Here is a 12,727-nt window from a genome sequence, read left to right as displayed (position 1 = left end):
GTGAATCACCTCTGTATGGGCAGATCTGTTGGCTTGGTAACCTACTGTGCTGTTTTGTTTGGCTGTCACCTTTAGCTCCTTGTCACAGCAGCCACATGGAGAGTGTCTGCATGATTGTCCCTGTCCATGGACGATAACAAAGGTGTTTAAAACACCACCAGGACTGATAATCCACTCTGGGTCCAGTGGGGTTAACTGGGGGGAGACATCCGGATGACATGCAATCCTGCAGGAGGATCGGGAAGATCAGCGCTACAGCCCCACCCTTCGGCATCATATTTCATCCAGCCAGCAATATCCCACTTCCCCACCCTGCACTCAGAGAAGACTTGGAAGAGTCCTAGGGCACTTGTAATGGGAACTACACGTTCAAATGTGTGTATCTGTTCCCTGTACATGTAGTGCTCCGTTTACACACCTTGTTTTCATCAAATGTACAGTCAAGCAGTTAAAGTGATTGGTCTGATTCGGACGGGAAGGTTAGCCAATCAAAATACAATTACGGTTGACACATTTGCTTGTTCAGCTTGTAATTTACAACTTCCAGCCAAATGAGGTACCTAACTCAATCAGGCCTGTGTATTACAACAACGAGCAGCCATCAAGCAAAAAAGACAGAAAACCACCTACAAAAAGTGCAGTTCACATAGATTATTAGCTGGTGCAAAAATATATATTATGATTAACTTTGAAATATGAAAAGTGTGCATATTTACATTTTACCTAACTATATATTTCACTTGTGAAAGAAAACAAAACACTAAATTATTACACTACAGACAAATGGATACACAAACATGTACACACAGACACAGACACACACACACACGCGTGCAAACATATTACAGGTTAATGTAGATCTCAGCATTTTTAACAGTAATGTTTACTCTGGTGATGCTGTGTAGATGATCTGAATCAATAGACAGCATGACACTCCCTCTTCCCCTGTGGACTCCCTTCACATTAGTAAGGCTGTCCGGAACTGAGCAGCTAAAACATCTAGACCATATCAGCTCTGTCAGATAGAGACTCACTAATCTGTTTTGGTGGAGTTAATGCAGACCGTCACTGACATTATAAAGGACAATGTCTGACCAGCTTGCACAGCTATTGTCTGCTTAAGGGAGCTGATCAAGTCTAGAATTATGTGTAAAAAGTCAAGATGGGGTTTAATGATGGGCATTCAATGGATTTTGCCATGTGTGATTACTTGAAGTCACCACTGAGGGGCCTCAGATCCTTGTGTCATTTGTTATTTCCTTATAATACTGTGTACTTCATATAGGTAGGATAATGCATTTGTCCATTATTGCCATTTTGGAAATGTTAGCAGTTTTTTACTGTTGCTTTTATTGCTTTCTTTTGATATCCTATGACACTAGTAAAAAAAAGGTATTCATTATGCGACGGTTAATGACATGCAGAACATTCTGTCAGTCTTTGTGAACAGTTTTGAATGTTGATGCTGTCAGTTTGTCATTTCTGTAAGGTGCCTTGCTCCGATTGGATTTTAATCTACAGCTTTGGTGTCCATGTTGGCTTTAACAATAGGCTGTCATGTGCCAACCCGAAATGTAACAGTCACATGAGCAATAGAGTGTATGTTTGAGCAGGTGTGGATGTTTGCCTGAATATGCATATTGGGGTGTCAGGGGGGGAGAGGGGCCATGGGCAGGGGTCGGAGGGAGCTTTGGTTCAGATGCTCTCCTCTTCAAGACATCCATCAGTGCCGCCAAGACACAGAGAGGATTATGGGCTCCTTGAGCTTCTCCCAACCCCCCTACTCATCCTCGCGCACCTGCTCCTCACCACGCTCGCAGGTATGTTCCCTCTCTGCCCTCTTCTCACTCAGGCGCATCGACACCTTCCAATCCACACACGCAGATGGGCCTCAAAGAAGTGTAAATATGGACACATGGATATGAACACAGATGCATATTTGTACAAGCAATAACCACAGTCTCCACATAAGCAGGGCCTGAGGCTTACACACTGAAGACATGTTACACACTGAAGACATGTTACACACTGAAGACATGTTACACGCTGAAGACATGTTACACATTGAAGACATGTTACACGCTGAAGACATGTTACACATTGAAGACATGTTACACGCTGAAGACATGTTACACACTGAAGACATGTTATACATTGAAGACATGTTAGAGACTTTTAGAGACAGAGTAACTGCTGTGAAACACACCGCTCCACACACTCACACTTCTGCCGTACGCTAATGCCATTGTTGTTCATGTATTTAATATACGTCTTTGAATATTACAGGCCCTGTATTGTACATTCACTGGATTTTCACCAAATACACCAGGCCTATAAGTGCTAAACAAACACTGTTGAAACCTTACCTAAGACCAAGTGTTTTTGTTTACGATGTGTATATTTTAATTCTGATATTTGTACTTAATTTGCAACAATCTCCACCGAGTCACTTCTGAATTGTTTGGTTTTGGTTTGAATCATTTGTGTTACGGTGGAAAGTTCAGGACTGTGAACTAAAATGGAGGGCAGCCCAGTGATCTTTTAATCCATGTGACTTTTGTGTGTCTAATTTTAGAGAGGAGATTTACTGTAGTGTCACTACTTAACCAGACTATTTTTAGCTGTCAGACTGGCGTTGTCTGTATATGTGTCTAAACGATGCCCCCTTGTTTGAAAGGTGGGATTCTATGTTTATTTTAGTACTGTGATGGAGCCTCTCTGCCCAACTCTGCTGAAGATACCGGGCATACCAAACAAAAACAGTGAAAGCCCTGTCAAAGCATGGCTCCATGATCGATAATGCCTCAACGTCTACTGATTTCCTTGTGGATGAAAAGGGTATTTTGGTGCAGCAGCAGCCCGATAAAGAGAAGGCGATGGTGGGAGACGATGTGGTCTTCTCCTGCTTGCTGTTGGGACGTGACCCAGATGGCGTATGGGTTCAGTGGCAGGTCCATGTATTCCGAGAGAAGTACGTTGTACTGGAGGAGAACCGGACGTCTCAGGATGCGTTTGGGGCCGGGCTTTCCTCTCCAGGAATCTGAAGGCCGGGGATTTCTCCATGATGCTGAGGAACGTGTCGCGAGGGGACGAAGCATTTATCACTGCGTCTTCACTTTCCAAAATGGCAGCACTGTGGAGGGGAGGGGCACCACGCTCAACATAAGAGAGGACACCGGTCAGGGAACAATGCTTATTGTGCTGAGTGAGGATACAAACTCAGCAGGGCTGGAACACCTGCAGCTCGATGGAGCAGAATAACCAGGACACTTCTGGATATATATATATATATAGAACTGTCCTGAAAAACTGCACAGAGTAACACAGCATTGGGCACGGTTCTAAAGTGGTACCCAACTCAACCTCCAACATGTTTGTATTTTAGCACTTTGCATGGTTCTAGACTACAGCCCTTGTTAAGTTTGTCTCACACCTGGTCTTACTTCACAGGTCAGGATGAGTCAGTCGGCACCCTGCTAGGCGACATGGTGGCAGGAGTCAGTGTGATTGGGGCGTTATCACCGTGACGTTGACACAGTTCAAAGACAAGCTGACGTGTCCGAGGATGTGAGAAGATGCTCTTGTCAGGTGAGATTGAGCTATAGGTTTGTGTCCAATTGGGGGGGGGGGGTCGTTTCTGTTCAGAGAAAAGTAGCCCCCAGTCTTCATCGATTTAAAATGTCCTGTTCTCTTCACAGACGGAGTCCAAGAACATCAAACTGTCTGTGTCCCTGAAATGAAGTGTTGAGCATTAACATCAACAGTTTCCTGGTTTGTTGAAATATAAATACAATAGCAGAACACAGATGTGTCAATGGCAGAAGACAGATTTTCCAACATTTCACCTTGACTCCTTTACTGCTGCAATTAATTCTATTTAACATGAGTTTGAATGTGACTGGTTCATTCTGAACACAGCCACATCCCCAGTTATAAGAGGGTGTGCACACTTATAGAACCAGATTATTGTGAGTTTTTATTTTTCCCCCTCAAAGAGTTAAATTTTTCACGTTACATTGGGGAGAACAAGTATTTGATACACTGCCGATTTTGCAGGTGTTCCTACTTACAAAGCATGTAGAGGTCTGTAATTCAACTGTGAGAGACGGAATCCAGAAAATCACATTCTATGATTCTATGATAAATCCTATGATTATGATAAATAATTCATTTGCATTTTATTGCATGACATACACTCACCTAAAGGATTATTAGGAACACCTGTTCAATTTCTCATTAATGCAATTATCCAATCAACCAATCACATGGCAGTTGCTTCAATGCATTTAGGGGTGTGGTCCTGGTCAAGACAATCTCCTGAACTCCAAACTGTCAGAATGGGAAAGAAAGGTGATTTAAGATATTTTGAGCGTGGCATGGTTGTTGGTGCCAGACGGGCCGGTCTGAGTATTTCACAATCTGCTCAGTTACTGTGATTTTCATGCACAACCATTTCTAGGGTTTACAAAGAATGGTGTGAAAAGTGAAAAACATCCAATATGCAGTCCTGTGGGCGAAAATGCCTTGTTGATGCTAGAGGTCAGAGGAGAATGGGCTGACTGATTCAAGCTGATAGAAGAGTAACTTTGACTGAAATAACCACTCGTTACAACCGAGGTATGCAGCAAAGCATTTGTGAAGCCACAACACGCACAACCTTGAGGCGGATGGGCTACAACAGCAGAAGACCCCACCGGGTACCACTCATCTCCACTACAAATAGGAAAAAGAGGCTACAATTTGCACGAGCTCACCAAAATTGGACAGTTGAAGACTGGAAGAATGTTGCCTGGTCTGATGAGTCTCGCTTTCTGTTGAGACATTCAGATGGTAGAGTCAGAATTTGGCGTAAACAGAATGAGAACATGGATCCATCATGCCTTGTTACCACTGTGCAGGCTGGTGGTGGTGGTGTAATGGTGTAGGGGATGTTTTCTTGGCACAGTTTAGGCCCCTTAGTGCCAATTGGGCATCGTTTAAATTCCACAGCCTACCTGAGCATTGTTTCTGACCATGTCCATCCCTTTATGACCACCATGTACCCATCCTCTGATGGCTACTTCCAGCAGAATAATGCACCATGTCACAAAGCTCGAATCATTTCATATTGGTTTCTTGAACATGACAATGAGTTCACTGTACTGAAATGGCCCCCACAGTCACCAGATCTCAACCCAATAGAGCATCTTTGGGATGTGGTGGAACGGAAGCTTCGTGCCCTGGATGTGCATCCCACAAATCTCCATCAACTGCAAGATGCTATCCTATCAATATGGGCCAACATTTCTAAAGAATGATTTCAGCACCTTGTTGAATCAATGCCACGTAGAATTAAGACAGTTCTGAAGGCGAAAGGGGGTCAAACACAGAATTAGTATGGTGTTCCTAATAATCCTTAAGGTGAGTGTAAGTATTTGATCACCTACCAACCAGTTAGAATTCCGGCTCTCACAGACCTGTTAGTTTTTCTTTAAGAAGCCCTCCTGTTCTCCATTCATTACCTGTATTAACTGCACTTGTTTGAACTGGTTACCTGTATAAAAGACACCTGTCCACACACTCAATCAAACAGACTCCAACCTCTCCACAATGGCCAAGACCAGAGAGCTGTGTAAGGACATCAGATGAGACAAAAATAGAGCTTTTTGGTCAAAACTCCACTCGCCATGTTTGGAGGAAGAAGAAGGATGAGTACAACCCCAAGAACACCATCCCAACTGTGAAGCATGGAGGTGGAAACATCATTCTTTGGGGATGCTTTTCTGCAAAGGGGACAGGACGACTGCACCATATTGAGGGGAGGATGGATGGGGCCATGTATCGCGAGATCTTGGCCAACAACCTCCTTCCCTCAGTAAGAGCATTGAAGATGGGTCGTGGCTGGGTCTTCCAGCATGACAACGACCCGAAACACACAGCCAGGGCAACTAAGGAGTGGCTCCGTAAGAAGCATCTCAAGGTCCTGGAGAGAGCTGAAAGTCAGTATTGCCCAGCGACAGCCCCGAAACCAAAATCCCTGCTGCAGTGTGTGCAAACCTGGTCAAGAACTACAGGAAACGTATGATCTCTGTAATTGCAAACAAAGGTTTCTGTACCAAATATTAAGTTCTGCTTTTCTGATGTATCAAATACTTGTCATGCAATAAAATGCAAATGAATTACTTAAAAATCATACAGTGTGATTTTCTGGATTTTTGTTTTAGATTCCGTCACTCACAGTTGAAGAGTACCTATGATAAAAATTTGACTTTTACATGCTTTGTAAGTGGGAAAACCTGCAAAATCGGCAGTGTGTCAAATACTTGTTCTCCCCACTGTGTCATATTAAAGGTGGAAAAAGTTCTGACATGATATATCTTTGTCTCATTCTTTTACATTACAAGAACCTGCCATTTTAACAGGGCTGTGTACACTTTATATCCACTGTATGTACAATTTTTAAAGAAAACATGAGTGAGCAGGCAAAACACATTCAACTGTAGGTCATAACAGAATGGCACAATCATAAAACAAAACATGGTAACAAAAAAAAATGAACTGACCCCTGTTCAAGTCTGCATACCCTTAGTTCTTAATACAGTGTACTGCCCCCTTTAGCATCAATGACAGCATGCAGTCTTTTGTAATAGTTGTCTATGAGGTCTCAAATTCTTGCAGGTGGTATAGCTGCCCATTTGTCTTGGCAAAATGCCTCCAGGTCATGCAAAGTCTTTGGTCGTTTTTCATGAACCACACATTTGAGACCCCCAGAGATTGGCTCGATTATATTAGGATCAGGAGACTGTGATGGCCACTCCAGAACCTTTACCTTTTTCTGCTGTAACCACTGGAAGGTCAACTTGGCCTTGTGCTTAGGGTCACTGTCGTGCTGAAAAGTCCAAGAGCGTTCCATGCGCAGCGTTCATGCAGAAGAATGCAAATTGTCTTACCTTGTTTTGTCAGTTCTTTCTTGCTACCCATGACTCAGTATCTAGCCTGCTCAGTGCATCCACATGAGAGCTGACAAACTCATTGACTATTTATACACAGACACTAATTCCAATTTAAAAAGCCACGTGTGGGAAATTCACCTTTAACTGCCATTTTCACCTGTATGTGTCAACATGTGTCTGTAACAAGGCCAAACATTCAAGGGTATGTTAACTTTTGATCAGGGCCATTTGGTTGATTTATGTTATCATGATATAAAAAGGAGCCAAACAATTATGTGATAATAAATGGTTTCATATGATCACTTAAATAAAAGTTTTTTTTGCATGATCAGTCATATTTTCAGAATCAATGCCAACATTTCTGCCAGGGTATGCAAACTTATAAGCACAACTGTATATCTATAGTATACCTACCAAAAAACTCAAAACAAATCATTTCTCATTCATTTATTGTCTTTACAAGTGACATAAATATACCTTTAAAGATGGAGACAACCAATTCTAACACACATACACACACACGTCTCCAACTCACACATTCACACAACACAAAAAACAATAACATAAACGTCAATATATCCAGAGTAAAAGGAAGAACAAAAATCACATCTGAGAGGTTGGTGAGAAGAAAAGGTTCTCAAATTCCTGAAACGATCAAGTAGTCCCTCCCTCCTTATCCCAGCGTATGTTCCCCTTTTTGTGAACCATCTCGATTGGTGCCAGTCCCACCTGGTGAAACTCCACTGGTGGGCGGGGCCCTGTGTTGTAGCCTGAGGGCAGCACCGGACCAGAGCCGGTGGATGATTGGCTGCGACACACGCCGTACTCGTGTGCTCTTCATGGATGACAGCAGGGCTGGAGGCAGAGAAGCTCATTCACACGGCGCTTGGGGTCAGGGATGATCGTTTCACAAATGGTAGAAGAGTCGCGTCTCTGCCAGTGGACTCCTGTACCACGAGAGACCCGTCGTCAACGGATTCAAGTTTAAACCGATAAGTCAAGATTCTGGTACCGACTAGGACGCAACGATACGGTCGGATAAGAAGAGCGCGGGTGGAACGGAGGGGTAGAACAGAGGGGTGGAACAGAGGGGTGGAACGGAGGGGTAGAACAGAGGGGTAGAACAGAGGGGTGGAACGGAGGGGTGGAACGGAGGGGTGGAACGGAGGGGTGGAACGGAGGGGTGGAACGGAGGGGTGGAACGGAGGGGTGGAACGGAGGGGTGGAATGTGGAGGAATGAACACCTAGGAATGACTTGAGTGACTGAAGCGAGAAGACGTGGCCTAAGCAAACATTCACGGACAAGGGGCCACAGACTGGGGATGGGACCAGGGAGGGCTCAGATGGTGGTGGTGGTGGGGGGGTGGGGGGGCAGCTCAGTCTTCCAGGGTACGGAAAGCGTTCTGCATGTCCTCCAGCAGCGTGGCGTACTCCGCTTTGATCTTGACCTCGCCCTCCTTCACCGGGTCCTGAAAAGAAAAGTTGCACGGATACATTGAGCGAAAGAAACACACTCCGAGACAAAGCTCCGTGTTAGATGTGCGAAGACGCCCAAAGGCAGGGAGACAGAGGGACTGGGGAAGCGGACTACGGGCCTGAACAGGAACGCACCTTGAACTTCATGGAGCTTAGCCGGTACATGATGTCCCCCATGTGCTCACGGATCATGGACCAGGTGATCTTGTTGTCGCTCTGAGCCGTGGTCTCCACCGCATGCCGCGCCAGATCGTAGAATGCAATCGTATTGGAGAGGATGCCCACCGTTTTGTAGAAGGGGCAGAACCTTCCGGAAAGAGCAACGACAAGTCAATAAAAGGCAGCGTTGCGCGGGCTAATCTACCATCACTTCATTTAAAATGTGTCTACCTGTCATAGGGGGTGTAGCCATTCTGCTGCAGGAAGTCGTCTTTGAGGAGTTTCGCCACCTCCAGTGTGATTTTGTCGGTCTCAGCGAGAGAAGCCTGGTATTAAGATGACAGGGTACAGAAACACACACAATGGTCACCACCGAACCAGGCAGTACATCGGCCCCCAAAGACCCAAACCGTCTTTGGCGTGGGCTCACCTTGCCGACCAGCTGGACAATCTCGGCAAGGTCCTCCTCCTCCTGCAGGATCTCCTTGGCCTTGGTGCGCAGGGGCACAAACTCTGGGAAGTGCTTGTCGTAGTACTCATCAAGCGCCCGGGTGTACTTGCTGTAGCTGATCAGCCAGTTGACTGAGGGGAAATGCTTCCTCTGAGCCAACTTTTTATCCAGACCCCAAAACACCTGAGAGTGAAAAACAGATTAAAAACAGAATTAGGAAGTATACGGGGTCAAATGGTCTCATCGCTCTAAAGCTTTTAGCAGAAGTATACAATTGAGGCCTTACCTGTACTATACCCAGTGTAGCCGAGGTCACGGGATCGGAGAAGTCTCCACCAGGAGGCGATACACTGGGGGAGGGAGGATGACATAAGGACATGTTTTTCACCGCAGCCTGCCAGCTCTGAACTGGACCTACCTAGAAGGATTACACTACATGGACGGAAGCCATCTGGAGTCTTAGAGGCAGGGGTTCCCCCTGCTGGTAGAACGTGGCACTTACGCTCCGACGATGCTGACGCTGCCCTCTCTCTCAGGGTTGCCCAGGCACTTCACCCTGCCGGCACGCTCATAGAAGGAGGCCAGCCTGGCCCCCAGGTAGGCGGGGTACCCGCTGTCTGTGAACAAAAGGGACCCAGGATTGAGACCGGCTCGGAGCCACGCACGCATCGGCCTGCCATTGTCTCGGGGTACTCACCGGCAGGCATCTCGGCCAATCGTCCGGAGATCTCCCGGAGCGCCTCGGCCCATCGGGAGGTGGAGTCGGCCATCATGCTGACATTGTAGCCCATGTCCCTGAAGTACTCGGAGAGGGTGATCCCTGCGGTGGCGCGGGGCGGAATGAATTAGGACCACGGAGGACATGAGGTTATGAGTGGTGAATCGTGGCTCGTCGACCAAACGACTCACAGTGACCAACCATACTAATTCAAAACGCCTGGCTACGTGGATTGACATTTGTGACGCGGCAGCCCGGTACCTGTATAGATGGAGGCCTCTCTGGCAGCTACAGGCATGTTGGAGGTGTTGGCCACTAACGCCGTCCTCTTCATGATGCTCTCCACCTTTCCGTCAACCTCCATGGTGAGCTGTGGGGCAGGGGGAAACGCTACCCGTCAGACTGAGAACGTCCGGACAGCTCCCATGCCTGGTAGCAGAACCCACTGCAATCTTGTCAATGTCGCCAACTAGCAATAATGCATCTGAACTTGGTCACTGACCTCGGGGAAATCTCTCAGCACTTCGGACATCTCGTTACCACGCTCCCCACAGCCCACGTAGATGATGACGTCGCTGTTTGAGTACTTGGACAGGGACTGTGAGATCACAGTCTTTCCGCAACCAAAGGCTCCTGGGATAGCGGTGGTGCCTCCCTGGACACACCTGTGAGCACAGAGGGAAAGACAGAAGCAGAGAACTCATCAAAGGGCTGAGTCAACGGAGGTGCCCGGGGGAAGATATAAACTACAACAGCATCACGGGATGGCCTAGCAGTTAGCGCATTTGACCAGTAACCAAAAATAATCCAATCTCTAAGCCAGCAAGGTGAAAGATCTTCATTCCTGTCCTAGAGCAAACCGTTAACCCCAGTTGTCCCTGTAAGTGGCTCTGAATAATGGCGCCCCGCTAAATGAATCACATGTATACGCGAGGAGGTCAAGAATGAAGACGAAGATTTAACTCACGGGAAGAGCGCATCCAGCACTCTCTGTCCGGTCAGCAGGGGGTGATTGGCAGGTAGCTTCTCAGTAACCGGGCGGATCTGTCTCACGGGCCAGACCTGGACCATTGTAAACTTCTCTTTCACGCCCTCAAACTCCAGCTCCAGCACCACATCCTACGGGTAACGGAACATGGTTCATTATTCACATCCGTGTAGCATTAGGCAAGTTGGCCGGCGTCGGGCCACTCACGTTGACGGTGTAGTTTCCAGGCGGAGCCACAAAGGTGACGGTGCCTCGGCTCCGAGGTGGGAGCATCAGCTTGTGCTTGATCAGGGAGTTCTCGAACACCGTGCCGTAGATGTCCCCACCCGTTATGTGACTGCCGGTCTGAGGAAGAGATGACGGACGATGGGAGGGAGAGGACAACATGGGGATTCAGCTGGCGGACTAAATTCAAACACAGGAAGAGTAATATAACAATAATGATACTAATTCAGTCTAATTGTGTCTTACTCTGAGACTTTGGCCGGGCGTGAATTCCCACTGGAGCTCACGGTTGAGGGCGCCAATGTTGACCCCTCTAGGGATGTAAATACTCTGGGTGAGGTCGTTGATGTCTTTGAGGGGACGTTGGATACCATCAAAGATGGAGCCCATGATACCCGGCCCCAACTCCACAGACAGGGGCTTTCCAGTCCGAAGGACCGGGTCACCCACTGACACCCCAGCTGTGGCAAACATTCAGGAAAACGGAATGTCCTTGAAACCTCGAATTGGCCAAACGAGAGGGCAGGTTTGCAGGCATAGTCATGGAAATACACAAGTCTTTACATGAGTAAGTAACCAGTCCAAGTGAACTGAAGGCAACTGCGGTGGAGCGGCATTTCTGTAGAAAGGATACATGTCTCCTCGTAGACCTGAATAGTTGCCATGTCTCCCTCCAACCTGATGATCTCTCCTACCAGCTCACTGTGGCCCACGCGCACCAGCTCATACATAGCCGCTCCCGCCATGGCGGTAGCAGTCACCACTGTCGGTCAAACATGTAAGACAAAGAACAGATAACAAGGTTATTTGGTTGTGGCACTGGCTAAACAAGCACGTCTAATTAGATCTTATGTTCAAGGGGCATGTTGGAAAGAGCAGGCTAAAATGTCTGGGGCACACAGGTTGATGACACTGACCTGGACCAGAAACTCCATGCACATATCCAAACTCGCTTTCCCGCTCCTCATCACGGATCTTAGAAAGTTTAGAAGTGTCCATCCTGAGTATTTATATCTGCAAAGTGTGAAGAGGGAAAAACAGAACTTAGTCATGTGACACTAAATAATGACTGGGCATGAAATACTTGACAAGTATAGTTACTAGCTAAATTGTTTAAAGAACGGTTAGTACTTTCAGGAATCGAAATTGTCTGAATTGACAAAATATAATCCAAATATATTTGATTTAGGTATAGACACTGTTAGTTAGTAAATACCTGTACCGAGAAACCTTCGCTACAGTACATCTGTCTCACAAAACATACCAGTTATAGGCATCCAGACCGTGCATACCATAGACAAGACAATGACGAAAAGATTCGTAAGAAAGTCTTGGTTTAGTTGTTTTTCATAATCAAGCAAACCATTTAGTTACTAGGTACGTCGCTAGTTAGTTAGCTAGCTAGCTAAGCTAAACGTAGAGTCAGTCAGGTGACACTGACAGAACGGAGTAGCCAGCTGAGCTAGCTTGCGTGCTTGCTAAAGAAGGTTAGATTATAATTATAATTATTTACATTCAGATGTAATGAATTACAAATAATGTTTCCAAATAAAATACGAGTGATGTGATTCGGCTTGATTACCTTCTGTTAGTATTCAGTGGTCCAGTGCCCGATTCAATGGACAGCGAAATGTCTGTCCGAAGTGTATTAGAAGCCAGATCAGCTGACAGACGCAAGACTAACTTGGGAAACAATCACCATTGTGGCTCAAAATCCTGGCGTAGATTAATAGAGAACTGCTCTGGGTGCCAAAATGGCGGAACAGCGCAACAGTTT

General features: G+C 46.3%; 1 protein-coding gene across 1 annotated transcript; it reads right to left on the bottom strand.

Annotated features, from left to right (window-relative positions):
- Positions 1-7,364: 7,364 nt before the first annotated feature.
- Positions 7,365-12,666, bottom strand: LOC105027670 (V-type proton ATPase catalytic subunit A). Its single transcript, XM_029121327.2, has 15 exons — positions 12,533-12,666; positions 11,868-11,964; positions 11,585-11,713; positions 11,197-11,411; positions 10,933-11,070; positions 10,705-10,856; positions 10,240-10,402; positions 9,999-10,107; positions 9,717-9,839; positions 9,522-9,636; positions 9,306-9,369; positions 8,999-9,202; positions 8,800-8,894; positions 8,545-8,716; positions 7,365-8,402 (listed from the first exon to the last, which is right to left on the bottom strand). Exons 2-15 carry the CDS (start codon positions 11,947-11,949, stop codon positions 8,310-8,312), a joined length of 1,854 nt encoding a protein of 617 aa, XP_028977160.1. The 5' UTR covers positions 11,950-11,964; positions 12,533-12,666; the 3' UTR covers positions 7,365-8,309.
- Between the last annotated feature and the right edge of the window lie 61 nt (positions 12,667-12,727).

Source organism: Esox lucius, chromosome 7 (genome assembly GCF_011004845.1).
Source record: "Esox lucius isolate fEsoLuc1 chromosome 7, fEsoLuc1.pri, whole genome shotgun sequence".
In the NCBI taxonomy this organism is placed as follows: Eukaryota; Metazoa; Chordata; class Actinopteri; order Esociformes; family Esocidae; genus Esox; species Esox lucius.
Note: the sequence above shows the minus strand (reverse complement) of the source record. Positions and strands in the feature narration are given on the sequence as shown.

What these genes read in the sequence shown, in the direction of transcription:
- LOC105027670 (XM_029121327.2), bottom strand. Translation starts at nt 11,949, where the DNA reads ATGGACACTTCTAAACTTTCTAAGATCCGTGATGAGGAGCGGGAAAGC. An exon ending in AGCGTCAGCATCGTCGGAGC is followed by an intron (nt 9,370 to 9,521) that starts GTAAGTGCCACG and finishes TCCCTCCCCCAG; the next exon opens with TGTATCGCCTCCTGGTGGAG. An exon ending in GGCTACACCCCCTATGACAG is followed by an intron (nt 8,717 to 8,799) that starts GTAGACACATTT and finishes TCTTTCCGGAAG; the next exon opens with GTTCTGCCCCTTCTACAAAA.